General features: G+C 38.3%; 1 protein-coding gene across 7 annotated transcripts in view; it reads right to left on the reverse strand.

Annotated features, from left to right (window-relative positions):
• SH3D19 (SH3 domain containing 19) overlaps window positions 1–27995 on the reverse strand; it is a 176866-nt gene that overhangs the window by 14922 nt on the left and 133949 nt on the right. For 6 of the 7 annotated variants that reach the window (XR_005370867.1, XM_038559005.1, XM_038559004.1 and 3 more), the window contains 9 exons: window positions 23202–23309; window positions 18802–18914; window positions 13425–13486; window positions 11717–11981; window positions 9166–9234; window positions 8843–8983; window positions 5079–5151; window positions 3938–4068; window positions 1624–1682 (listed from right to left, as the gene is read on the reverse strand). Coding sequence is in view for 6 of the 7 variants with exons in the window: in XM_038559005.1 (XP_038414933.1) it covers window positions 1624–1682; window positions 3938–4068; window positions 5079–5151; window positions 8843–8983; window positions 9166–9234; window positions 11717–11981; window positions 13425–13486; window positions 18802–18914; window positions 23202–23309 (1021 nt within the window). In the remaining variant the exon portion in view is untranslated. The remainder of the gene's footprint in view (window positions 1–1623; window positions 1683–3937; window positions 4069–5078; window positions 5152–8842; window positions 8984–9165; window positions 9235–11716; window positions 11982–13424; window positions 13487–18801; window positions 18915–23201; window positions 23310–27995) is intronic. The other variant, XM_038559006.1, reaches the window with a different exon arrangement.

Raw genomic sequence — 27995 nt, forward strand, 5'->3', positions numbered from 1 at the left:
AAGTCAAGGTAGCAGAGTACATGCAGAATTCCAAATGAGCACCTGGGTGGCTACTCTACATTAGTACTTCTTTTGATCACCTTTACTTCATTACATGTCTTTATATGCTTGGGCCACAGAAATCCATGGCTGAATCTGAACCTTTCAATCATGATTGCACTGAATTTAGGAGTGCCAACCCTGAGACTCTCAGGGCAAGACATGAAACTTCTGTGCCAGAATGCAATGGGCATCAGCTGGGCAGAGGAGATGCTCAATATATGTTGAATCATCAGTGAGTTGTCTGTATAGATACATGGTCTTCACAACTAGAAAGTTTGAAGAAAACAGAAACTGAGCAAATTATAACAATCTTATACCTAACACTGTTATTTTAAAGATGATTTCTGTAATCACCTTTAAAAAGGCCTCACTTCTAAGAATGAAAACAATCCTTTAATGATCTGCAATTGTGATTGAAAATAAGATAGAAGAAGTAGAGATAAAACTGTGTCTCTAGAAGGCATGATTTAATACCAAACCTTCGATTTAAGGCTTTAGAAAGAAGTCTCAATGGCAACAGTTGAAGGAGATGCAACTGCCTGAAGAGGAAAAAGGTTGGTACTGGCACCATTCAAAGTCTGATTTAAGTCAGGTCAATGGATCAAAGGCTGTGAAAGCCCATTTTGAATTCAACCTGCTGACACAGTAAACACTGCTTAAAAATAGGAGAAAAATTGAACCTGAAATAGAATTCAACTATTGTGACATCAGAAGTTTTCTTATTTGTGGTAACCTTTGCATTTATTTTCTGAAGTCCTCGGGGAGCATCTCCTTATGTCTGACCTATTCAAAGACAGGTTTACAGTCTTCAGCAGGTAGTGAATTCTACTAATTTGCTCATTTAACTGGAATATAAAGTTGCATTGTGGCAGAGTTTTAAATCACAAAGGAGTTACAGTGGTGCATAAAAGGGTATATAAATTCATGGAAAGGTCTTCAGACATAAAGGAAGACCCCTCCAACTTAACCCTTTCTTAGCAGTTTTTGTAGGGGTTCTATTTCCATAAGATTAAAATATTTTCTCAGACAAAAATATCTGAACCTTCTAAATATCTGTTGGTAGATAAATAACAGAAGGCCAAAACAAAATGCACTGGATAATGAAACTGTCTCTGCTCAAGCTCAGGCCAGGCTGTGTGTGGGAAATCCCAGGAGAGTTAGCTTCTGGCTATCTATATGTCCTATAATACATGGAGTATTGCTATTGCTCACACCAGCTTCTAACAGCATGTTGTATTTATCAGAATTTACTCCACTAAAAGCTTTTTATTTTTATTTATTCATTTAATTTCCAAAAAGTTTTTTTTTTTTTTTTAAAGTTTTTATTTTAAGTAATCTCTACACTCAACATGGGGCTTGAACATACAACTCTGAGATCAAGAGCGACATGCTCTTCCAACTGAGCCAGCCAGGTGCCCCCGACTAAGGCTTTTTAAACAAGTAAGTTTTCCTCATAATTACAAAGACACACTGAGAGTGTGAATAGTCACACGAATGAAGTGTTTTAAGTTTGGTAATTCTTTATGGTATAAATGCTTGCCTCCTTTGCATTCAGTGCAAAAGAACACAAATAAAACTTACTTAACACAATGAGATGAAATGGATTCTCTTTTCCCATTTCCTCCTTCTGGAACATCAATCTGTAAAGACAAAGTCAAGACAATAATCTTATGTTTTCAGATTCTAGTAAGATAAATTTAAGGCTAAGTAATTAGGAAATATGTGATTGAAATTAAACAGTTTAGGTAGATATTAAGCTGATGAAGTAGTGCCATAGGTGCAAAAACGGTAAGAAATCCAGAATTTGAGATTTGAAAAAAAAAAAATGTAACCTGGAATATAGCCTTTCTTGAATAGCCAATCAATCCTCCTACTTGCTGGAATAAGTACATTAATGTTGTTCTGCCCCAGACTGAGTTTTCTTTCTCCTATAATCTCTAAGTTGAAAACTTCAGATGAGAGGGACTTAAGATAGAAACCGGGCGGCTGGCACTCATGCACTACCACACCGATTCATTTTTTTAAAAAATATTTTATTTATTTATTCATGAGAGACACACAGAGAGAGAGAGGCAGAGACATAGGCAGAGGGATAAGCAGGCTCCATGCAGGGAGCCCGATGTGGGGCTTGATCCCGGGGCTCCAGGATCACGACCTGAGTGGAGGGCATACGCCTAAGCGCTGAGCCACCCAGGCGTCCCTACCACACCTATCAAAGCGTTCAAAGAATTCTGCAATACTCTCCTGACCCCCAAATAAAACATTTCAATAAAACTTATGGATTCGGGCAGCCTGGGTGGCTCAGCGGTTTGGCGCCTGCCTTCAGCCCGGGGCATGATCCTGAAGTTCTGGGATCGAGTCCCACGTCATCCTCCCTGCATGGAGCCTGCTTCTCCCTCTGCCTGTGTCTCTGCCTCTCTCTCTCTCTCTCTCTCTCATGAATAAATAAATAAAATCTTAAAAAAAAAAAACTTATGGATTCTATTTTAGTAACTCCAGAAATTTGATTTTCCTTCAGTGTGAACAGGAAAGGAAGAAAGGAATTAGTACTCAGTGAGCATCTATTAAGTGGCAGGCACCTTATAGAATACCTTACTTACAAGGCTCAGTAGAGCTGAGTTGTAATAAAATATTTGACCATAATGCACTAAATCGGAAAACTACTTAAGGTTTTGAGGTTTATATTAAATAAATCAGTAGCCTTCCTGATAAATTCCAAAAGTTTTAAAACAATTTTTTAAACTTGTAGGCTTAGAAATGGCACTTATACCAATAATGTGGCGGATTCAGTGTGATGGATTTCAGTGTGGTAATTGTGCTTTTTAAAGTACTGCTACATTGGGCAGAAGAAAAATGAAGAAGAGTGCTAAAACTAACATTATTCTTAATATTGAATTAGAGAATGTGGTTAGATTTCTCTAAAAAATCAGGGCATATATATACTGGACAATTTTTAAGACCCACATTTTAGAATTCAGGAGACTCAAATTCATCTATATTTGAAAAATACAGGTTTTATGTTGTTTTGTTTCCTATGTTTCTGATGTAATGGAAAATCACCACTCTTTTTCCCCCCCAAATAAGCTGTTAATGCTCAACAATTTAAGCTAGCTTTTTTTTTAAGCTAGCTTTATTGATATTTTCCAGTATCAATAAATTATAGCAGAGACTGAGTCATACTCTTCTTATTGATATAAATGTTCAAGTGGCATTCTGACTTCATCTCCATGTTTCACAGCTACTGGGTTTAGCACTGAGGGTTCTATAGTATGGGCTCACATATTGTAGGCTGTGAGGGCATAAAAAATTCTGATACTTTAATATAATTTTTCCCAATCAGACTTGAAGTTATTATGTGAAAAATGATGAATGGACGACTACCTCCAATGAAAGTCCTATAGTAGTCCCAAATCTTTTTTTTTTTTTTTTAAGATGGAAATAAATAGGAATAGAAAGGATGGAAGAAACCAAAAGTGGATTATACTCCAAAGAAAATAAGTAGCACCATAACCTCAGCAAACATTCCTTTGGGACTATCTAGTACCATTTAATTATTGTTTACTAAATGTTTAATTAATTAATTAGAATAAATATATATATTTTAGTGCCTACCCGCCCTTCCGAGTTGGCTCACCAGCTGACCTGCAGTCATTTTTCACTTTAGGATTTCAGATAGCATTTAGGCATTAAATTCTAATACTGCATATAATTTACTAATAATTAATCATTATCTAGTTGAATATACCTTTAGTTTTTTAATTTTCCAAAAACTGAATGAATCAATGGAAGAGAGTAAATGAGAATATAAGAATCTAGGCTTCTGTTTTTTCCAAACTACAAGTTACATAGAGCCCACAGAATATATGATGAATTTAAATATGCACTACACACTTACAATTACTTTGACGTAGTTCGCAGGAAATATGCCAGTCTGGTTTCTACATCTCCCTCTATACCAATCTGAGTCTATTTTTTCCAGAAGATAAACAATTTCTCCAGAAGTGAGGTGCAAATCATCAGCTTGCTCTGTAACATAAAATTATAATTATGTATATGATGAATTCCCTTGGCTGGAGATTTGATTAAAGTGGAGCACAAAGTAACATTTAGTTCTGTCCACTGAGGCAGTATGTTCTACTGATTCTGAGAACAGATTACATCAGTCAAATTGATTTAAAAAATACATTCTTTTTTTTTTTTGGGGGGGGGGATATTGTTATTATGAGCTTCCTTTTTAAAGACCAAATTGGATGCATTTACCATGTAGTGATTGATAGGAAATGGTTAAACAAAAATACTGTGCTGGTCAATGGTTCCTACTGGGCCAATATAAACCCTTTGCTGAATACATACTGAACAATGAAATATTTTATAGACATGGTATAATATTCTTATTATTCTCAATCATGCTTAAAAATCATTTTAATCTCAAAATATTAACTAAGGGACTACTACAGCTCTTTAGCAAGTAAATGTACTCACACTAAAATAAAATAAAAATCACTCTACCAAGTAGACCAAAAGAGGCTTTAAATAAATCAGGAGTTTATTTATAGTCTTGTAATCTTGGATATAAAAAGTATTTAAAAATTATTACCAAAAAATATACACTTTCATCTCTTATAAACTATGCGTGGTTTTGCAATTCTTAGGAGACAATTATTTCACTTATGAAAACAGAATTAATATCATTATAATTGTTAATTGGTATGCATGGTTTCTAAAGAGTTAAAAGTCTGCAATTGCTACGCAATTGGCTATTTGTTCACTATAAGGGAATCCTCCGCACCCCCCCCTCCTTTTCTGCCTCCCCTCATTCTTTCTCTCTCACGGGGAATTTCAAAGGCAAGGGAATGCTGCTAAGCTCTCTGGAATGGCTGAGTACAATCAACCCTTCCTGAAGGCAGCGTAAAATGACCTTTCCAATCCAGAACTCCATTGGCACAGAAAATGAAGATGTCATCGAGAGGCCAACTCAGGGAAGATTACTGCTCGGGGATCCTAAAGCTCTACCACTTAATCATTTATGGGCTTACCTGCTGGGAAGTCATGAAGAACAGCAGCGTGAGGGGCACTACTGTCAACGGGCTTCTGAGCATGGTTTGGATCCTTAGGGGGGAAAACAGGGCCGTGAGTGAAGCATGCAGGATGGATGCTGGATGTGCTATTCACTCTGAGACTTTTTTTTTCTCATTAGAATCCTCTTGACATAATTACATTCTGAGTATACAAGATGCAAAGCACACAGTCGAGCCAAACAAGGGAATCACTATCAAGTTGAAAAGGTATGTGTACTTGCCAAGGGAGGACAGAAATGACTCTCAATTGTAATGTCCTCCCACCACTTTTTTTTAAACCAAGAGAGTAACATAAATGGGAATATCTTTTTTATTTTAAGGTCATTATTTTTAAAACTGGTACCATTCTACTCTGAAGTAGTGGTTTTTGACCTGTGTACCTTGCCAAGGTTGCTTTTTCCTTAAATTATGATCAGTACTACATCTCAAGAACAGAGCCTTAAAAGTTGAGTCTTCATTAAAATGGTAGAAGAAAGCTCTGCAATTTATACTCCGCCTTTCATAAATGGAAAGAGCTAATGACTTCCACAAAAGTATAATTCACAAAATAAAATCTATTTCATTTATTACCATTTAGCTGAATGCTTTCTCTAATTTGAAGGCCAAAAACACTACTTCCCATGTCTTGCCTGAATTTTCTATTTAATCTAAATGGTTTATTCAACAGTAATTCTAAGTAAATTAGCAAAGAGAATTCAATATTCTCTACCCATGTAGCAGCTTCCTAGATTGGCTAGGGGAGAGGGTAAAGTTGAACAGTGACCTTTTCTCATTGACAAGCAGTTGTTATTCTTAGTTTAATACAAACAGATAGGCTTATCCACATTATCATCATCATCATCTAATCTGATTAAAAGATGTTATTTGAAATTATAACTTAAAACTCTTCAACACTGGCAAACCTGTGAACTAAATGAAGGCAAATTTATTACCTTATCTTTCAAACAAAATGCACCTGCAAAAACATGCTGTATTTTCTCAAGTTAGGTAAACAAATACTAATTTAGGCCAAGACAGTAATAGTTAATGGCAGCTCACTACACAAGCTTACCAAAGTAACCCTGATATTTTCTTGGAAGCTGCTCAGTGCTTTTCTTTAAGTAAATGAGCATGATGGGAATTTCAGGAATTGTGGAAAGGAGCCGTGAGATATTTGCAGTCTGGGGGGGGGGGGGGGGTCTTAAAATTTTTTCACATAAGTTATTATATGTGTGTATGTATGACTTTCATTTTTTTCTGATTTATATCTGTGGGAAATGGAATGACTCTTCAGTAAACGGTGTTAGGCTAGATGGCTATCCATTTGGAAAAAATGAAGTCAGAGGCTTACCCTATACCAGACACAAACAAGAATCTTCAAAGGGCCCAACAATATGAACATAACCAAGCCTGAGAGGCTTGAAGAGGCGGGACAATACCTTGAACCTCCTAATTAGTTTCCCTTCTCTGTCTTGAATGCTTGGATACCCCCACCCCCTATGCTGCTCATCAACCCGGCCTGGCAGCTGAAGGGTAAGAGCAACAGGCTACACAGGGTTGGCCACAAGGGGTCAGTACAACTCAGACCATGCCCTTAAGGTGGGTGTCTGGTAGGTAAACTGGATATATTCCAAAGCTCTTTCTAATAGGACTATCACTGCTGATACAAATGAGTAATGAGAAATGTTAATATTCATTGTTTACTCACTATGTACTACTCACCAAGCTAAACACCTTATATCGCATTAAGTAGCTCTTCTAAGTTTTTAAACATCTTTATGATATAATTCACATGCCATAAAATCCACCCATTTCAGGTATACATAGTTTTAGCAAATTCACAGAATTGTGCGACTCTCACCACAATCTAAGTTTAGACCATTTTTATCACTCCCCAAAGAAACCCCCTCCCCAAAGACGCCTGGGTGGCTCAGTGGTTAAGCATCTGCCTTTGGCCCAGAGTGTGATCCTGGAGTCCCGGGATGGAGTCCCACATCTGGCTCCCAGCATGGAGTCTGCTTCTCCCTCTGCCTGTGTCTCTGCCTCTCTCTCTGTGTATCTCTCATGAGTAAATAAATAAAATCTTTAAAAAAAAGAAAAAGAAACCCTCTTCCCATTAGCAGTCTTCCCCCTGTACCCTCCCTTTAGCCTTACACAACCACTAATCTACTTTCTGGATTTACTTCTTGTGGACTTTTATATAAATGGAATCACACAATAAATCAGTTCTAAAAAAAAAATTAAAAACCTCGTGGAGTTGGTTATCACTATTTCCCACCTTAAAAAAAATGAAGTTTAAAGATGTGAAAGAATCATCTAGGGCAATGTACTGTGACCAAAACCCAACTCCCTGGAACATAAATCTGTGCTCACAACCAGGCACCAGGTAACCATCCCCCACTTCTCCCCTGATCTCAGACGTTCAGCCTCAACTGATAATGTTCACTATTTTCTGTTTACTAAGGTAGGGAAGAGTAGAACTCATTTTTAGAACTCTTTACCTTAAAACAAGGCGTACAAATAGTTAGTTTTATTTCTCTGAAAAATGTAATGCGAACCATGAACCCAGAATCTAAAGGAGGCTTCATTTTGGTATCACCAGGAGTTGGCCAATGGAGGCCAGGTGTCTTTAAGTCTACTTACACGGGGAGGAAGGTAATGTTTAAAGTGGAAAAAACCTTTGAACTGTTATAAAAGAATAACTTCTAATTTTTTTTAGTGTCTGTTTTTCATCGAGAAAAGCTTTTTGGCATTACAACTCCCACTATTACCCATCAGTGTGTTTTGAGCAAAGGACAGCAGTGACAGATGGAAAATGATCTACCAAAACAAAGAGAATATGAGCAATGGGAGAATGTTCCCCTTGTGGACTACAGTTAGAATTTCAGTATCTTGCCTGTGCCTAGTTTAACACATTATCTTCTCTGCTCTTCAAAATACCAATATTTAAGTTTCTTAGCAAACTTCAGAAGATAAACTGCCTTCAAAGAATAAAACAATTGGACTAGATTTTGAAAACTAGGACAAATGGCAAACCAAGCACTTCACTTGCATTAAGTGATAGGTGGGTATTCTTTTTCACATTTGCCACAGTAACAGCAAAAATTTAACTGGTTAACTTAAGAAGTTCTTTTACAAATATACCTCTGTAAATCATTCGATGCTATTTTTCTTGCTAAACAAATGACCTTCAATAATCATTGCATTCTCATAGGCTCCACAAATTTGTTAGGCCTACACTGTGACTTTAGGTTGTTAAATTACATTTCATCTCATTATTTTGAGCTATGATCAGAGAAATGAGGTTTATTCTAAGCTTAAATCTTAAAGGGAAGTGCTTCTTAATGTCAGACTTAGCATTTATAGGACTCCCTTAAAAATAATTATCCATTCTGGTAGGAAACTGATCTCCAGCACTTTTGATAAACATGTTTACATTATTTCAAAAATAAATAGCTCTCACAGTTGAAAGTTAATGACTGAGTGCTCTGGTTGCTCTAAGTCAGCATGAGATGAAGAAGGCGAAACACATGGTAGTCATTCTGTGTATCAAAGTGATTAGCATGGCAGTGGCGAGTCTTTTAGAAGTAATTTATTCTTAAAATGAAATAAAACGCTACTGTAATTTTTACTCTGGTTAAAATAAACGTGCTAATAAGAACCTGAGGATGAGATATAATTAATAGTTCTACGAAATGTGCTGCCATGTGTGATATGAGGGCTGTACAATATTAATTCCTTACGTTTGGTCTGCTTCTAAGATGTTCATCAAGTGGGGTGATAATCTTTATCTGAGACAGGTGAACTCTGCCAATATCTTGTCCCTTTTGGCATTCCAAGTAATTATTTTCTGCCTGCTTCAGCATCACAAGTACGTCCCCACGCTGTAAGGCACAATACCACACTCTGAAGCAATTATTATTTAATAAAACATTATTACTTTTTTCACATTTTAATCTTCAGAGCCTAAAGCATTTAATAATGTGTAAAGCAGTAACAGAGGCCAGTGATTTTTTTTTTTTTTCTTTTTTTTACATTAGTCAGTAAAGAAAGAGCTCTACTTTACCTTACAGGAGAGTTCTCCAGGGTTTTGGGAGACAATGTCTTCATTGGCAATTCCATGAGGCACAGACAGCTTAAACACAAACCCATAGAAGGATTATTTGCAATCAAATAACTTCCTCAGAAGCTGCTGATAATGTGGAGATTTCACATGTGTGCCTGAAGTGTAACTTCTCAAGCAGTTAAACTCTTCCCTTGGGTTCCTCAGGCTCTAGACCCTGGGAGGGTGGGGAGGATTGTTGGGGGGGGGGGGGGGGGCTGTCATTTCTCTTGGATACTCACAGTCCTTGGGGACAGGCAGGTGAGCCTGCAGGACAATGGCCCAATGTGGCCGGAAGTTCCCTTAAATGACCACAACCTGGAAGTTCTGTTCTGTAGGACAAGGCCCAAGTCTCCTGAGCATCTGAAGGATAAATGCTCAGCACCTGACCTCTCAGTCTGTGGGGACATGTCTTTAATGCAGGGTCCTCAGTGGTTGTCTTCTGAAGGCTGACAGGGGAGCCCCCTCTGTAGTGCTTGATTGACTGCTTCCATTTGCCTTGAATTGCATTTTCTCGTCATCTGATACCAAGTGTTTACTTATACCGATTTCACTGCCTGACCCCAGTCACTTCCTCGTCTACTCAGCTGTCTGATCTTAGAATCGCTTTTACATCTGCACCCCACCCTGGCCACAGGACTCTGTTCCTGCCTTGGTAAATTCTGGCTGATGAGCACTGGTCAGAGGGCCTGTAAAATATAAAAGGCATACCCAGGAAATGTGATCACACAAGCTCACTTCCAACAAGGAAAGGGAGGCTGCATGGACCCCTTTGTCACTCAGGAGCAAAGATTCAGAGTACAAGGATGTAGCCCTGGAAGGCTGGGTTGGGTGGTGCTAATTCCCAGTATCTCTGTTAAGAGTCCCAGGCTCGGGATCCCTGGGTGGCGCAGCGGTTTGGCGCCTGTCTTTGGCCCAGGGCGCGATCCTGGAGACCCGGGATCGAATCCCACATTGGGCTCCTGGTGCATGGAGCCTGCTTCTCCCTCTGCCTGTGTCTCTGCCTCTGTCTCTCTCTCTGTGATTATCATGAATAAATAAAAAATTTAAAAAAAAAAAAAAAAAGAGTCCCAGGCTCCCAAAGCCACCAGATTCCTGATTAGCAATTTAACAAAAGAGTGGCCGTGGAAAAAAAACAAAAAAAGAGAGAGAATGAGAAATTTAAAGAATTATTTTGTAATGAGATATACGACTCTAGCACACACTATCACTTTGAATTTATTAATTTGACATATCCAAATATTTTATTGACATTACACAGCCATGCCATAAGGAAAATATGCATCCTGAATAAGACTCTTAACATGGAACGTCCAAAACGAGCAGAGTCTTTACAGCTAGTAACACTACTCCTGTAGTATGGCTTCACGGCTAAGAGCATGTGCTCAGAGCCAGCTGACCTATGTTCAAATCTTGGCTCTACCATTAACTGGCTTTGTGACTGAACAAATTCCTTAACCTGTGTCTTATTTTCCTCATTTGTATAATACAGATAATAACAGTATTTACTTCAAAGGGTTGGTGTGAGGAATAAATGAGCTATTTAATACATATAAAGCGTTTTGAACAGTATCTGGCTCATAGTAAGTACTCAACACATCAGCCACTGTTCTTATTTATTATTTTAAAGTCAAAGAACACCCCTGAGTTTTAGCAATTAAAATGTCATCAGTTTAAGTGAAAATGAAAATGAGTATACTACCTCTTTCTTACCTGTCTATACCCTCCCCTTAGGAGGATTAGAGCATCTTAAATGGTTTAAGGTGAAAACAATTTTTGGCACAATGATGGAAATGTAGAACAACATCAAATTATTAACTGCTGTCCTTATTAAGAGCCACTGTCATACAATTGTTTAAAAAGTACAAACAGTTCTGTTCTTAACATTTTTGTTTTGTATTTTATCAGGCTAACCTGACCAAAGTAGAGAGAGCACATCAGTTCTGTTTCAAGTGTGGGAAATGGACAAAAGTCACATGATTTTAAAAACCCATTGAATGAGAACAAAATTAATACCTCAATCATCTCAATTATCAATTAAAATTTTCTAACTGGTGAGTGTTAAATGGGCTATGATAATTAGGTTTATAAAAGGGGAAAGTGAGGGAAAAACCATCCATCCTAATGAGGAATTCCCTTCTAGTGCATTTAAAATTTTAGTCTGTGGGCAAGGTAGCTGTAAGATATAAACTACATCAAGTTAAAAACTATAATATCTGTCAGAGCTGCTCCCATCAGTATAGCCCACAGGGTCAGGTTTTTCAGTTTCTGTTTGGCCAAGCCAAGTAGCAGGTTACAATCCCTGTCTGCCCTGCTTCCTCCTCCTATATTTCTTCTAGTAACAAACCCTGCTCTAAAGACCCAGGTCTCATCACGGCCTACTTATCTAAAGCCTTCTTGACGTCAAGAGGCAATTCCACATTTATCTCATCATCTTTTCTTAAGGAATGATAGATCTTATACATACTTTAGGACAAATCTTTTGACCAGAAACATTTTTAAAAGCTGAATTTACCATGTATTTCCTGTAGAGAGGGTGTCCTGGTTTGGGGCGAGGGGGCAGCACCGGATCTTGGTTTTTAAAGACTTGACTCTTGGCTTTCCAGAGTCCAGATGCCAAGTTACTTTGCTTTTTCTGAAGATCCATGTCAGAAGAAGACCGATTTAAAGGCAGTTTTTTATTTGATGCTCTGGCTGCAGAAAGTTTGGGGGGAGGTGGTCTCTCAGGGGCTCCCTTGGGAGGAGGTTGTCTAGCTGGTGTAACTCTTCCATTTACAGGTCTGAAAGTCAACGTGGTAGCTGTGAATCAGTGTCTGATCGATAATAGGGTTCTGTTTTATTCTTTCTTACACACACACACACATACACACACACACAGCTTTCTGCTGGTATAATATAATTTACTAAAACATGCAGGGTATGCTATTTTTGAGCAAATGACTGCTGCATTAAACATTATATTATTAGAGGAAATGCCATGATGCTCCAGCTTCCTCTTATCTTGCACTAGAGATTCATTAGTTTCAGACAAACAAGCATTTACTATCATGAGCTCTCTAAGGCCCCATTTACTCTAAAGCACACCATGACTGCTTCAGAAGACTAAGCACTTTCTACCAAAGTCTCAGATGAGAAGCTAATAATAAGGTATCAGGTATATTTGATGGGGGTCTTATACATAATTAGAAAAGGAACATCAAACTCCCCCAACACTCGTGTTATAGGAATTATTAAAACCCTAATTTAGATTAATATAAAGAAAGCTAGTTCTGAAAATGGGATAGGACAACTATTATTTTGAAAGCCTTCCCTTAATCCCAATGATAAAAATAATTTCCAACATATCTTCTGATTGCATCACAGCATTTTGTTCAAATGGCCCTGGAACTCAAGAGGGCAAGGTAATCTCTGATCTCTGAGCTCACAAAGCCTGTCTCCCTTTGGAGATACTTCCGAAATCCAGGCTGGTATCTCATAACAGGGATTGAGAGAGAGAGAGAGAGAGAGAGAGAGAGAGAGAGAGAGAAAATGTGTGTGTGAACATTCCAGAAGTGGAGTTGCTTTAGGTTCAGAAAAGAGTCTTGTTCATTTAATTGAGGAAAAGTAATAAAGATCTAGGTCTGTGCTCTGTGAATTGTTTGATTGTGTTAAAAGAAAGAAGGAGCAGAGATTCCTACAACCTGCCATGGGAAGCTGGCCACAGGCTAGTGGTCTGGGTGAATTTGTGAGTTTAATGCATGTGCCTTCAAAAGATCTGAGAGTCAGTGTTTTGTTTTTGTTTCGTTTTTTTTTTTTTTTTTGTTTTTTTTTTAAGATTTTATTTATTAGAGAAAGAGAGAGAGAGAGAGAGAACATGAACAGGGCAGGGGAGAGGCAGAGGGAGAAGTAGGCTCCCTGTTGAGCAGTGAGCCCGATGCAGGGCTCCATCCCAGGACCCTGAGATAATGACCTGAGCCGAAGGCAGACGCTAACTGACTGAGCCACCCAGGGGCCCCAACACTCAGTTTTGATAACAGGAAAGAGAGTCCAGTCTCTGAATCAATAGTTTTTCTCTAATTTACCATTTTTATTTTTAAAGTTTATTTATTTATTTTTAGTAATCTCTATACTCAAAGTGGGGCTTGAACTCACAACCCCAAGATCAAAAGTTGCATGCTCTTCTGGGTAAGCCAGCCAGGTGCCCGTTTAATGTACTTTTAAAAAGTATTCCCAAACTTACTTACCTTGGTGGCAACCTTGGGGGTCCTCGCACAGAGCCTCCTGTTTGACCCATGTGATCAGATTCCTACAATTACCAGAGAATGCTTTTTAGTTAAGGTTAATCTGAAACAGGAGCTTGTCAAGAGGAATTATGAACAACTTTTTTTTGGCTAGATCTCTAAGTGGAAATGTAGCTTAGTTATAGAAAATAGCTTAAGAATTTTTAGTCTTAAGCAATACTAACTCATTCCTTATTCCTAAGTTCTCAAGTCCTAATATAAGTGAAAACAGAGAGAAGACCAGGGCTGTTGTGGACGGCAGCCCAACCAACGGCACTGCATGGTTATGTACCCAGTAGATTCACGAGGTGTTCAGGATGATGTTTAAATCATACGCAGTAGCGATTTAAGCAGGCACTGTGGGGAATTAAAAAGATATATAGCCTTTATCTATCCCACGACAACACATAAGATATGCATTGTTCCTAAGTTTAAATATATAGTAAGTGAGGTGGTGATTATTTTGGTTTGCTTAGAACAGGTGGCTCTCTCATCACCAGATGGTTTATACTTTGCATGGTGGCTTCTGAACTAGGAGGATGTAGAACATAAAAGAAGTTTAAGGGATGACCTGAAAGGAAGGTATATAGAGAGGACTAGAAAGGCCCAAGAAAGCAGAAAGGGTAAAGGGGGAAAACTCGAAAAATAAGACAGGTACAGCAGGATGTATGAGCCTAACAGCAGAGGGGAAAAATCGGAAGTGTGAAGAATAATAAGATTTCTTGGGCAGCCCAGGTGGCTCAGCAGTTTAGTGCCGCCTTCAGCCCAAGGTATGATCCTGGAGACCTGGGATTGAGTCCCATGTCGGGCTCCCTGCATGGAGCTTGCTTCTCCCTCTGCCTGTGTCTCTGCCTCTCTCTCTCTCTGTGTCTCTCATGAATAAATAAATAAAATCTTTAAAAAAAATTCTTTAGGGTAAAGGATTCAAACTGTGCTGTTAAATTTTTTTTTATTTATTTATGATAGTCAGAGAGAGAGAGAGAGAGAGAGAGGCAGATACATAGGCAGAGGGAGAAGCAGGCTCCATGCACCGGGAGCCCGACGTGGGATTCGATCCTGGGTCTCCAGGATCGCGCCCTGGGCCAAAGGCAGGCGCCAAACCGCTGCGCCACCCAGGGATCCCCCTCAAACTGTGCTGTTTAAACAGGTTTAAACATGTTGTAGCCCAAGGATTGGGAAAGAAGTATAATACATGGGGAAAATGCTAGCCCTTTAAATTACACTGCCTTTTTTTTTTTCTTTTTTTTTTTTGTAAATGAGATTTCAACGTCACTTGGGGTTCTTTGGGCTAATTCAGACTGTTTTCCTCCCTCTCACCTTATAAATGAGTTAAAACTCACTTCCACGGTATCTTAATTCAAACTGAATATTAACTTTTCCCTTAAATACCAAATGATTAATTGCCAATAACAGCGATCATTTGAGTATGTTTCAAAATCCCATTTTTAAAAACAAATTAAGCTTGCCCTTAAAACTTGGTTTCACTAATGAGTTCAGTTAATGTAGTGAGGCAAGTCACCAGCGCATAAACCCTGCAATATTCCATAGCCTAATCCATGCCTTACAAATACACTGCTGCTTATATTCCCCACCTCCACCACTGACAAATAGTGCTATGATTTTGAAAGACTCACATCTCTGGCAGTGTTTAAAATTAACAAATCAACCAACCTACCAAAAAGCAACCTAGTAAATAGGCAGGAACTCTTATTGATTTTCTCAAAATTATAGTTGTTAAGGAACTAATAATTAAGGGCAAATTATAAAAATACAGCTGTATAAATTTGACAGTTATAGGTGATGTACTTTAATAACTATACCCCATATAATCCTGATCTTATACCAAGTATTAGCTGTAGTTTTCTCTCAGTTATTTTTATGAGGTTCTTAAGTATCTTTTCAGTTTCTCAAGTTTCGTAAAACAAGAAAAAAAAAAGTCTGTAGGTAGCAGACTGCCTACATACATGGGCCAGGATTATTCGGCACACAGAAATCCTGAGAAGAGGGGACTGGCTCCCCAGGAAGCCAGTGTCCTACTGTTTACTAAAGTCTAGGCTCGTGCACAGGTTCTGCCAACAGTCTTGGGAAGATTACTGATTAGGGATTTCCTCCTCTTCAATATTCCACATCTAACTGGAGCCTCTCTGCATCTGCTTTTTTTAGTTTTTCTTTTAGCTCTGACGTCTCTGAACTTTGGCTTTTGATGTGTTTGGATAAGCATTTCAGTTCCTGGTGAAGTTGATCTTTCTGCTTATATGTCCCTGCAGGTGCCACTTTTTTGTTCATCTGCTTTGATACGGCTTCTCATATTCTAACTTCAAAACAGTTCCCCAAATTTGTTGTTGTTGTTGTTGTTGTTTTTTGCCAAATTTCAAAAGACAGATATTCTTGTCTGTTGGAATTACTGAGCAGCCTCTACAGATGTTCCCTCTCTCCTTTCTCCAGGAACTCGTACCACTTCTTAGGTCCTGAATTCACTGGCCAAGCTTCTGTGCTTCAGCCTGGATTCCTTATACATACTGGGTGGCATCTCCTGATCTCCCCTTGCACCAGCTGGCAGCCTCCTTAGGAGAAGCTTTGGAAGCCCTGAGTTCCCACGGTGAGAACAGAGCACATAGAAGCATCTGTTCCTGCTCCAGGAGCTCCTAATGTTCCTTACCTTAGAATCTCTTGTCCTTTAGGTGAAGAGAGTGAGATTTTATAACACAATGAGTCATCTTGTCCTAAGATGCAAAGTTCCCTGGCTCTCAAGGCAGGAGAAATAGTACAGAGTTTTTGTCCTGTGCTTCATCAGAAGACAGTTTGGCAAAGACCATGCCTATCCTCTAGGGTGATTACACTGGTGAAATAGTCTTTCTAGAGATCCTCCCTGATACTTGAAGGCTTTATGGTATCTGGTCTAATATTCATTCAGTAATTATAATTCTCAAAGAATTATAGATTTGACTTTCTGGCCCTGGAAATTTCAGTGTGTGACTTTAGATTTTAGTCAACTCATTTCACTTGTAGTCTTATTTCTTATCTCTTCTTCCTTTAGATCCATCATGTCTCTCACAGTATGTATTTATTATAGCACAGCACAGAATGCTTTGGCCCTCCTTTGTAAACACCGTAGGACAGGATTTTCCTGTTCATGTGAGGTGCAATTATGATTATAGTACCTCTCCAGATGGTTTAGTTTATTCAAACTTCCTTTTCTTGTTTTTCTAAAATGTGGGAGTTGCTTTGTGGTCTACTTAACACCAAATGTAATAATACCTAATACTTTAATAGAATTTTATGGTTTACAAAAGCCCATTACATAACTTCATGAATGATATATATGCTTGCTCATCATCTTCTCACTCCCCTTTACAATCCTTTAGAGTAGAAACCAATAACCTTCTCAAGTAAATTTTCTTCCATGGAAATTTGGGATTTTCTGCTATTCAGCAACAGTATTATAGGGACCCTTTCATCCCCTTTTGGGCTTTCTTGGCCCAGTTTTAATAAAAATTTATTACCAAGTACTTTGAAAATGCAAATGATCACTAAATTTTAGTTCAGCCTACAGGAAAATCTCATTAACTTGATATTGGCTAATTCAATTTAATGTCTCCTTCAAAGAAATATCTTTTCACTAGATGATTAGATGGGTTTGCATGTATAATAAGCATAGTTAATGCACAGTGTAAAACTATTATGAAATTTGAACTGAAAATTTGGTTCAAAAACATTAAGAATTCATTCCTTTTAAAAATTTTTTAATTTTGTTTTTTAATTTTTATTGAAGAATAATTAATATATAATATTGTATTAGTTTTTGGTATACAACATAGTGATTTGATTATTTATTTATGTTATAAAATGGGTACTACAATAAGTCTAGTTACCATCTGTCACCATACCGAGTTGTTACAGTATTATTGACCATATTCCCTATGCTGCATATTACATCCCCATATCTTGTTTATAATGGGGAGATTGCACCTCTTAATCTTCTTCATCTATTTCATCCACCCTACCCCGCCAACCCTGAAACCTCCCCTCTGGCAACCATCAGTTTGTTCTATTTATGAGTCTGTTTCTATTTTGTTCTGTTTGTTTTGCTTTTTAGGTCCCATATTAGTGAAATCATATAGTACTTGTCTCTCTCTGCCTGACTTATTTCACTTAGCTTAATACCTTCTAGGTTTATCCACGTTGTCACAAATGGCAAGATTTCATCATTTTTTATGACTATATTTCATTGTATGTATATACCACATCTTCTTTACCCATTAGCCTGTTGATGGACAGAGAGGTTGCTTCCATATCTTGGCTACTACAAATAATGCTGTGATGAACACAGGGTGCATATGTCTTTTTGAATTGTATTTTCACTTTTTTTAGATTAAGTATCTAGAAGTGTAATTTCTGGATCACATGGTAGTTCTGTTTTTAATTTTTTGAGGAACTTCCACACTGTCTTCCACAGTGGCTACAAAGATTTACATTCCCACCAAAAATGCAAGAGGGTTACCTTTTCCCCACATCCTTACCAACGCTTGTTAAGGAACTGGTCTCTTTTGAAACAAACTTGAAAAGATAATCTAGCATATGGGAATTACAACAGTATGGGGAAATGGTATTGAGGTTGAAAATATATATATATAGCTCATTGACTACCAGTGTTAACAGGTACATGGTAAAGTACTATTTTTTATATTAAAAAATATTTTTTCCTTAAATTTCACAAATTTGAGGAAAATTTAATACATTTTTATAGTAATTATCTTAAAATTATGTCACTAGTTGGATATTTTAAATAAAAACTGATTAACTGGACTAAGTCTATTTCCACAAATATTAAAGGTTTTTAGAGATTTTTCAATAACTTCCTCATTCGAGGCAGCCCGGGTGATTCAGCAGTTTAGCACCGCCCCGGGTGACTCAGCAGTTTAGCACTGCCTTCAGCCAGGGCGTGATCCTGGAGATCCAGGATCAAATCCATGTCAGGCTCCCTGCATGGAGCCTGCTTCTTCCTCTCTCTCTCTCTCTCTCTCTCTGTGTCTCTCATGAATAAATAAATAAAATCTTAAAACAAACAAAACTTCATTATTAGTGCCATTTAAAAGACAATGTCATTATGTTAGTATAGGACAAACTATTTTATGATGAAGTACAATGAACTAATTCTTTTGTTCTACAGGAACTTAAAAAATATTGAACATCACATTAAATAAGTATGTGGGGCTTAGAACTGGTTTGCAGTAAAGATCTTTATCTGAGCAATAGTAAAATCATTCAGACACCAGCTGAGTATTTAAAATCAGTGCATAGCTTGGTCTTTGATCTAAGACAATTTATAATGACCACTTACCATGTTTCTTGCTCTGTCAACATTACTGAGTTTTCCAGATACTGTACTGCAAGTGTTTCCAATAGGTTTTTCAATAGGGAGAGGAGGTGGGCTTTGTGGATCCTCATGTAAACCTGGAAAAACAGTAGTAATTCATCAATAATTTCTGGCCTTTGGGGATTCCAGAGGATGAAATGATTGCAGCTTGGTTCCTCAAGAAAATGGCTATCATAAAAGATCCATGCAAAGAATGGACAGCTAAGTAAATGAGAAAGAGCTAGGAAACCTCAGAAAACTGATGGATTAGATGATGGATTAGACATCAGTTAGTTTTACTGAATGCTATATAGTGTAAAAATAATACTAAGTAATTACAATGCAGCCCACATTTCTGAGAACCTTCAATGAGCCAGGCATTAAGTTAAGGTATTTTGGTCACTTACATTTCTCCAGCCAATGTCCATCTATGTGCTAGATCTGCATAGTTCACTAGCTAGTCATCATATGTGATTTAAACTTAAATCTTAAATAAAACTAAAAATTTAGCTCCTCAGCTGCACTAGCTACATTTCAAGTGCTCAGTAGCCATATATGGCCAGTGGGCACCATTATGGAATATTTCCATCTTTGCAGGAAGTCCTATTGGACAGCATTATGCTAAATAATACCCTACTTACTTTATAAATTAAGAAATCAAAGCTGAGAAGAAAATATATAAGCTATCCAAGGTCTTAATGCTAATAATTGGCAGATCCAGGGTTTTGAACCCTAAAGCCTGTGCTCACTGTAATATGGCATGCTGCTTCCTAATAGGTTGTGCATCCAACCTTCCCCCATTCAAATAATTAAACATGTTTTCTAATTCATTAGCTCTAGATTAATGGACTTAATTGACTTCATTTTAACAAACAGTATCTTTACATCCAAACTACATCCTTAACTCAGTGATAGCATAACCCCCCCACCAACATATTTTAAAAAGAAAAAAAAGATCAGATTTAATTAGTGACAGCTAATTAAAATCTGTGTATAAAAACGCTTGGAGAGAGCATGACTGTAACATATGAAAGGAGGCTGGAGCCACTTTTACACAGGTTTAGACACTTAAAGGAGATGGGAATCTTTTTCATTCTTTCAAATGAACACTCCCTGCTCTCATTTCACATGAAACACCTATAAATAAGAGGGTGATTTGTCAGGTTCCTATTTTATCTACAGACAGGAAAACACTCTCAAAAGGAGGAAAATACCCAGGCCAGCTACTAGGAAAACAATGATGTAGAGGGAGGCAAGCATTCTTAGCTAGAGGCAGGGCTGCTCTGGAAGTGAAGACACACAGGAACATTTCAACTCAGTTGCCATCGTGAAGATGCTCACTCCAGTACAGTTTTCTTATTTTTTTTTAAGAATTATTTATTTATTTATGATAGACATAGAGTGAGAGAGAGAGAGAGAGAGAGGCAGAGTGTGTCATAGGCAGAGGGAGAAGCAGGCTCCATGCCGGGAGCCTGACATGGGACTCGATCCCGACTCCAGGATTGCGCCCTGGGCCAAAGGCAGGTGCTAAACCGCTGAGCCACCCAGGGATCCCCCCAAGTTTCCTTATTCTTATAAGGAAATGATGAATCGCCTAGGATATTGAATTGTAGTGACAAACGATTAAGGATACAAAACAATAATAATCTGAAAATAGAGAGGAGATACCTTACTGGCAAGGATGGGACATAGGGATTAAAATGTATGAATGTGTGGGTTAGGTGAAGATTTCCAATTTCCAATAATGGGGGTCAGTGGAGGTCTCAATGAGAAGTGACATTTGAGCAAAGACCTGAAGGAATGTTGAAGAAGTGAGCCATGCATCTATCTGGAAAAAGGACATCCTAGTCCAAGGAAACAAGTCTTAAGGGGAAAGAGCTGACGGGCTCAAAGACCACCAAGGAGTTTGGCACCACAAAGCTATTCCTTTCTTCGCTTAACCATTCCAAGTTCTTCCAACACCAAAAAACTCTTTTTTCCCTCCACAGCACATATGAATTGCTTAATAACTGTAGTAATACAATTCTGGGGAAGTGGTTTTTTATATAAATAGAAATAATGCTCTAGAAATTGGCACTTTAGTTCTTTTGTGTACAGCAGTTAGAATCCAACTTTCTAACAGTTCCTGGAACTTTGTCAGAATAATAAATAAAGGTGCTTCCTCAATATATCTTTTTCAGGATTTCAGGACTATTAATCCCATTTATAAGTAAGCAGAAAAGAATAAACGTAGTAGGCCTGAGACTGCTTATCCCTAGAAAGGCCTGCTTCCAAGGTTGGTCCTTACTGGAATCTGGGAACTTAGACTTTGGGAAGGTTCCTACCATCCCCAGAACTAATAAAAGAATATGGTTTATGCTGAATACCTGCTTTTCTTTAGGGAATCTGGAATTTTGGAACGTGCCAAAATTCTAGACGTGCCTATGTGACCAACCTCTAATAAAAGCCCTGGGTGTTGAGAGTCTAATGAGTTTCCTTGGTTGACAACATTTCACCTGTGTTGTCACAACTGGTTCCTGGGGGAGTTAAGTATAGCCTTTGTGATTCTCCAGGGAGAGAACACCTAGAAGCTTGTGCCAGGTTTCATCCAGACTTTGCCCAATGCACCATTGCCCTTTGCTGATTTTGTTTTGTATACTTTTACACAAATCAAAGTTCTGACATAACTATATGCTAAGTCCTGTAAGTCCTCCTAAGGATGATCAAACCTGGGGTCTTGGGGATCCTGATACAACAGGAGAATAAATTTAATTGTAAAAACTGTATTACCTAAAACCCACACAAACTTCAGGTAATATTTATTATCATTGTATTTCACTACGCCTGTTAAAAAATAGAATACATTTTAACAGCAAGCAGGCAAACAACCCAGTGAACTATGGTCTGTGATACTTATATAGTCCACTGATTTGTGGGCCATCCAATGCTTTCAAGAGAAATATACCACCAGGTCTTTAATCTACTATATAACCTCCCAAGAAAGCACGAATCCACCAGAATTTGGTACCCTTGACTTTTTCTCCTCCTCATTCTTCACAGCAACTCAGTTTAATCTTCTCACTATGTGGCTTAGAGCCATCAATTAATAACAAAACACTCAAAAGACAAAAACCAATATGATCTTTCTGGGTAGTTTTTTAAAGAAAAAGCAAACCCCTGAACTAAAGAGGTTTCACGGCATTCCAGGGTATGCCTGCAAAATAACCTGGGGATGCTACAGATAAATGAAGGATTGGAATACTTTATCTGCTACTAGGAGGAGCAGGGTCTCCTGTTAGGTAAGGCAAGGATGCATGTGGACTATGCAAAGGCACTGAATGAAATGAGAGCAGAAGCTCAGGGCAAAAGCTGTGTGATCACTCCGAGCAATGCCAGGAACGGCTATGGAAGCCACTGTACAAGCACATGCATGCACATACACACACACCTTTTAACAATTTCCAGGGTATAATATAATAAATGGGCCTGGCTCTCTTGGCTTTTCTCTTATAGTAAATATCATAATTCTTTGCAGTCTTCATAAAAACTCATACCATTTATTGTATCATTAAAAAAAATCAAGTAAGGAATAACATCAAAATGTAGTATTACACTAATTTAAAAAATGTTTAGACATTATTATGTCTTTACAACTCTTGGTTACCAAAAAAAAACAAAAAACAAAACAAAACAAAACAAAAAAAAACAACTCTTGGTTACCGCTCTTCACACAATTCATACATTCTTATACTTAAGATTATGATGGTTGGAATAAGATACTATATCCAGATAAATACATACAACTTTATTTGCTATCAGTTTCCATTAGGATTGACAATAGACATTTGAACAAAATGGGAGTCAGAGGTGCTGACACTGTTGAAAATCTACATGTAATTCTGACTCCCCCGACATGTAATTTACCTAATAGCCTGCTGATACCATAAATAGCCGATTAACACAGATTTTATATGTATTACATACTGTATTCTTATAATACATAAGCTAAAGAAAATGTTATTAAGAAAATCATGAAGAAAACACATTTATAGTAGTGTACTGTAAAAAACTGCGTTTAAGGGGACTGCAGTTCATACTCGTGTTGTTCAAGGACCAATTATACTTTCCCACTATCTTTACCATTTACCAATAGCAAGCAACCTAAGTTTCAGTCTCCCTCTATTCTCTCTGCCTAGAGTCAATGGTATAGAGAAATGAAATCCACAATTTACCGCACCAACTGTCTAAGGAACTGTGAAAAAATAGCTTGCTTTTAAATGTTCTTTGACTATAAATAATAATAAATGGCCGATTATACATAATTTCGGAAGCAGACATTGATAAATTAGTATATACTTCTCCCAGGCTTGAAGAGAAGCAAATAAAGAAGGCAGATTAGTGCTTACATTTTCCTGGTTTGGCTGGAATTCGAATCACAGTGGGCTTCCTGGTGGGAGCTGGTTGAACTGCTCGTTCTTTTGTTGGTTCTGTTTTTATGGGGAGCTGAAAGGGATCTAATGAAAAACACAGTTTATTTTGCATATTTTAGTTAACATGGACTCAAACAAAAAACCTCATTCATAATTAAAGAGTCATATTTTCATGCCCCAGGGAAAACTATTCATGGATAAACAGAATCTCAGCTTGCAGAGACAAAAACAAAGTCAGAGCTCATGAAAGGAAATAACTTGGTGCTCTGTAAATAATTCATGTGGCTTTTCTTCCTCTCTGATGAGAGATATCCAGGACAATCCTGAATTATGTAGAAGTCATCTTTCATGGGAGTACAATCATTTCATAAGTGTCGCCTGAAAACGAGGGGCAATTGAAACGAGGAGCCAATTTCCCCCCTATTGTGAAGCCTTTCAGATGCCCCAGGAAAGAAAGTCTTTTCTACCCCACAGCCCTGTGCCTGGCCCAGGAAACTTAGGTACAAAGCTCACGAAGGGCTCTCATCCTACCCAGCACTGTGCCTGGTACAGGGCAGGTGCTCAGCAGAGTGTTAGTTAATTTAGTAAAACCACACTTCAGTTAACATGAAAACAGAAAGTGTTTTATCCTGGAAATAAAATAAGACATCTTCCTTCAAATATTTAATTTGGGGGCAAAGATACAGGGCTTGGCATTTTTCCATCTTAACTGGTTCATTGAAAATTAACAGTATATCCTCAGAGAAAGTATTTTAAACAAAGACTTAACTACCAAACTTTTTTTTTTTTTTTTTTTTTTTTTTACTGAAACAAATAGTCTTTTTTGTCTTTAATGTAAATATTCTTCTCAGTAGTTTGGGAAAATGACCATAACATTTTTTAAAGAGGAGAAATCTAAAAATAAACAGATTAGCAAAAATAAAATAAATGCTGTATACTACTCTGTGTAGCACTTAGGATCCGTGGAGGCCTCCTTTGCCTTTATTCCACAAAAGGCAGAATGAGTATATGCTCTAATTCTGCACCTGTTCTACAGACTCTTAACTATAGGGACACAGTCCCTGGAAAAACAATGTACACACCATAGCTCCTGTGATGAACAGCATTCATAGGCTGCCTACTATGAGCTGTAGTTCGATAAGCACCTTTTGCCGACCAGCTATTTTTCAGGAAAGAGCTGAGCTAAGGATAAGAAGGACTTTTGACCCCAGGACACCTGGCCTTCCCTTACCCCCAGCTCCCGGGCAATCCTACCATTCATTATACACACCACCAAAGGCATCACTCACTCACTAGCCACTTGTTCACGTGTGTATGTCTACCCTGTGCCAGTAACAGCGGCGGGGGGTGGGGGGGGAGATGCTATGGTAAGGTACAATTCTATTTTATTATCTACCATCTAGGAATGGCTTCCTAGTGCCATGCCAGGCAAAACATTTATTACTAGGCTACTGAGACAAAAAAAAAAAAAATTAGAAGACCCTTTCCTGGAAACCTATCTATTAGCTCAAAGTGAGGCAAGTCTTGTCTAAGTGCAAAAAACCAACTCTTTCTCTGTGTCAAATAAATAAAATATTTTTTTAAAATGAATATATAGGGATCCCTGGGTGGCGCAGCGGTTTAGCGCCTGCCTTTGGCCCAGGGCGCGATCCTGGAGATCCGGGATCGAATCCCACGTCGGGCTCCCGGTGCATGGAGCCTGCTTCTCCCTCTGCCTGTGTCTCTGCCTCTCTCTCTCTCTGTGTGACTATCATAAAAAAAAAAAAATTAAAATTAAAAAATGAATATATACAGTCGTAGAGGCACCTGGCTGGCTCGGGTGGTTAAGCATCTGCTTTCGGCTCAGGTCATGATCCTGGGGTCCTGGGATCAAACCCTGAGTTGGGCTCCCCCTCAGTGGAGAGTCTGCTTCTCCCTCCTCTTCCCTGCTTGTGATCTCTCTCTCTCATGCTCTGTCAAATAAATAAAATTTTGAAAAAAGAAAAATTCGAGTATCAAAACAATATCAAACTTGAAAAAAAGGCTCTTGTAATCACATAAGTTTCTTCCACCGTAACCTATTTCCTCACAAAACAAAGTTCCTTCTTTTAGATCTAACCAAATTCTTAAATTCTATATTTTGTTATAGCATTTTACTTTAAAAGTAGTATTTATTATAAAAATAGGCAACATTAAGAAATATATGATGGAAAGTCTTCTGTAATCCTATCCCTCCAGTAATAATTAAAGTGGTGTATTTACCTACAGATATTTTCCTACAGTACATGTATTCTTATGTAGGTATTTTGATAAAGAAAAAAAAACAAGATTTTATATCTTTCTTTGTAATTCGCATTTTCACTTTTGCTCACTCAGAATTGATTGGATGTCTGCTACAAATCAAATGCTATTCAAGGTGCTTGGAATACTTCAGTAAACAAAGCAAAGAACTCTGCTCTCACAGCACTTACATTCCAGCAGGGAGATGGAGATAATAATCAAAATAATAATAAATAGTTCACGTGGTATATTACGTGAGAAGTACTACTGGAAAATGGAAAAGTAGAGCATGGTGAGAAACTTCGGGTGTGGGCAGAAGGGAAGCAGGTTGCAGCATAAAACAAGAGTGCAGGGGGTGAGGGAGGAGAGTTCTTTACGACCATCTCTCCAACAACTGGGTTTTATATATTCATTTTTAAAAAAGATTTTAGTTACTTGACACACACAGAGAAAACACAAGCAAGGGGAACTGCAGAGGCAGAGGGAGGAGCAGGCTCCCCACTGAGCAAGGAGCCTGACACACAGAACTCCATCCTAGGACCCCGGGGGTAATGACCTGAGTCAATGCTTAACTGACAGAGCTACTCAGGTGCCCCCGGACTTTACATATTCTAATAGTTCTTCCAACTTGAGTAATATAGATCTGGTTTCTGGGAAACAGCAGTGCCAATGGATAAAAGTGGTACTGCTCTTGCATTAAAGCAATTATTGCAAAAAAAAAGGGGGGGGGCATGCCTGGGTGGCTCAGAGGTTGAGCTTCTGCCATTGGCTCAGGTCATGATCCTGGGGTCCTAGGATCGAGTCCCACATCAGGCCCTCTGTGGAAAGCCTGCTCTCCCCTCTGCCTATGTCTCTGCCTCTCTCTGTGTCTCTCACGAATAAATAAAATCTTTTTTAAAACGCCAATTATTGCAAATATTACCAGAATGTGAACTCCCTGAATGGTTCTTCTATTCTGAGTAATACTATAGTAGGTAAAGCGAAGGAATCTGAAGACCCTATGTCAATCCCAGCATGCATTTTATTCAAACACAAAACACCGTACCTTTCCTTTGTGCTTATTTTTCCTTTCTGTTCATTTCTCTTCCTAATATTTCCTTTGCTCTGTCTCCTTGGCTCTTGTTGGAACCCACTGACTTCCAAGGACCCACCTTCCTTCCCCCAGCTGCGGTAGAGATCTGATCCTTCAGAGACCTGACTGTTCCCCCTGCCCCCAATCTTGGTTGTCACATCCCATTCTTTCAGGGCTCTGTTTTATGTTGGGAAAAGGACCAAACATTCAAGAAAAAGATTAAGGCTGGTAATTGTTCACTGTGTTCTACCTTTCAAGTGGTATTTCTGCTTTAATAGCTGCTTCTGGTATCTATAATCTTTTGGTTATTAGTATAGACCTTTAGTTGATGGTTTTGGGGTGGGTGTGGAAGGGGAAGAAAATCTTGAGCATGGCATAACTTCAATTATTTCCCAACTCATATTATATCCTGAGCCTATACTCTCTCACATTCTAGAAGGGAGGGCATGAATGAGGGGAAAAGACACCCATTGATGCCTTGAGGGGTGAAGCACAGGGGCATCCAAATTATGCCTGCTGGTGGAGGATTGGCCTTAAGATCCCTGCTGCCCCAAATCCTGCATACTGCAGACCTCACCTATTGCATGGAAGGGCCCAGTTATTATCATTTTTTTTAAACCTAAGGATTTAAATTGAAGTGGTATAGATACAATTTATATAACAAAGTATTCAAAGTGTCCTAGTTACCTACTCTTTCTCTTTTGGTCTTCATTTTTAATATCATCAGCTACTATTTCATAATACTACTTAGATCACGTAAAATTATTCTACTACATATGTCTCTGGAAAAAAAAATTCTTTCTTAATACAGGGAAGCAAAGATGTCTGAAGTGTTCCAGTACTGCGGGCTGTTGGGCAGGAGTGGGTCTGTTTAATGACCTGCCCCAGCTGTGCTCATAGAGTCAGTGAGCTCAGCACCTGCCTGTCTGTCTGCATGCTGTCCAGGGCTCTAATCCAGACGAGGTGTGCAGATTAGAGGGGAGGATGAACAGCATCACTTCAATAGGGAGGTAGAACCAGAGGCCTGTTTTTCATCTTGATGATGGTGTGCAAATCTTTTTAGCTACACAGTATGGAGTTTACATTTTATCTGTTCATGAGTAGGGTATTTTTTTCTGACAGAAATATAAGCGGGCAGCATATAAAGCAAGCACGGCATCTCATGTTTGGGAACTCCAGGCACTGCCAAGTGGGAAGCTGGATCACTGGTACTGTGAAAAAGCTTAATGTTCATAACCTTTGACACAGTAGCCTCACTTCTGGAAATTTATTCTTCATCTTCAGAAATAAAAGCATCAGTAGGAAAGACAATGTTTATAATAGTGTTTACTGTAGCATTTTCTGTAGGGGAAAAGAAATCCAAAAAACTTAAGAGCAATGTCCATGAATAGGTGAAATATTGAATCAACTGATAAACTCACACTAAGAAATATTAGGCA

Source organism: Canis lupus, chromosome 15 (genome assembly GCF_011100685.1).
Source record: "Canis lupus familiaris isolate Mischka breed German Shepherd chromosome 15, alternate assembly UU_Cfam_GSD_1.0, whole genome shotgun sequence".
Lineage (NCBI taxonomy): Eukaryota > Metazoa > Chordata > Mammalia > Carnivora > Canidae > Canis > Canis lupus.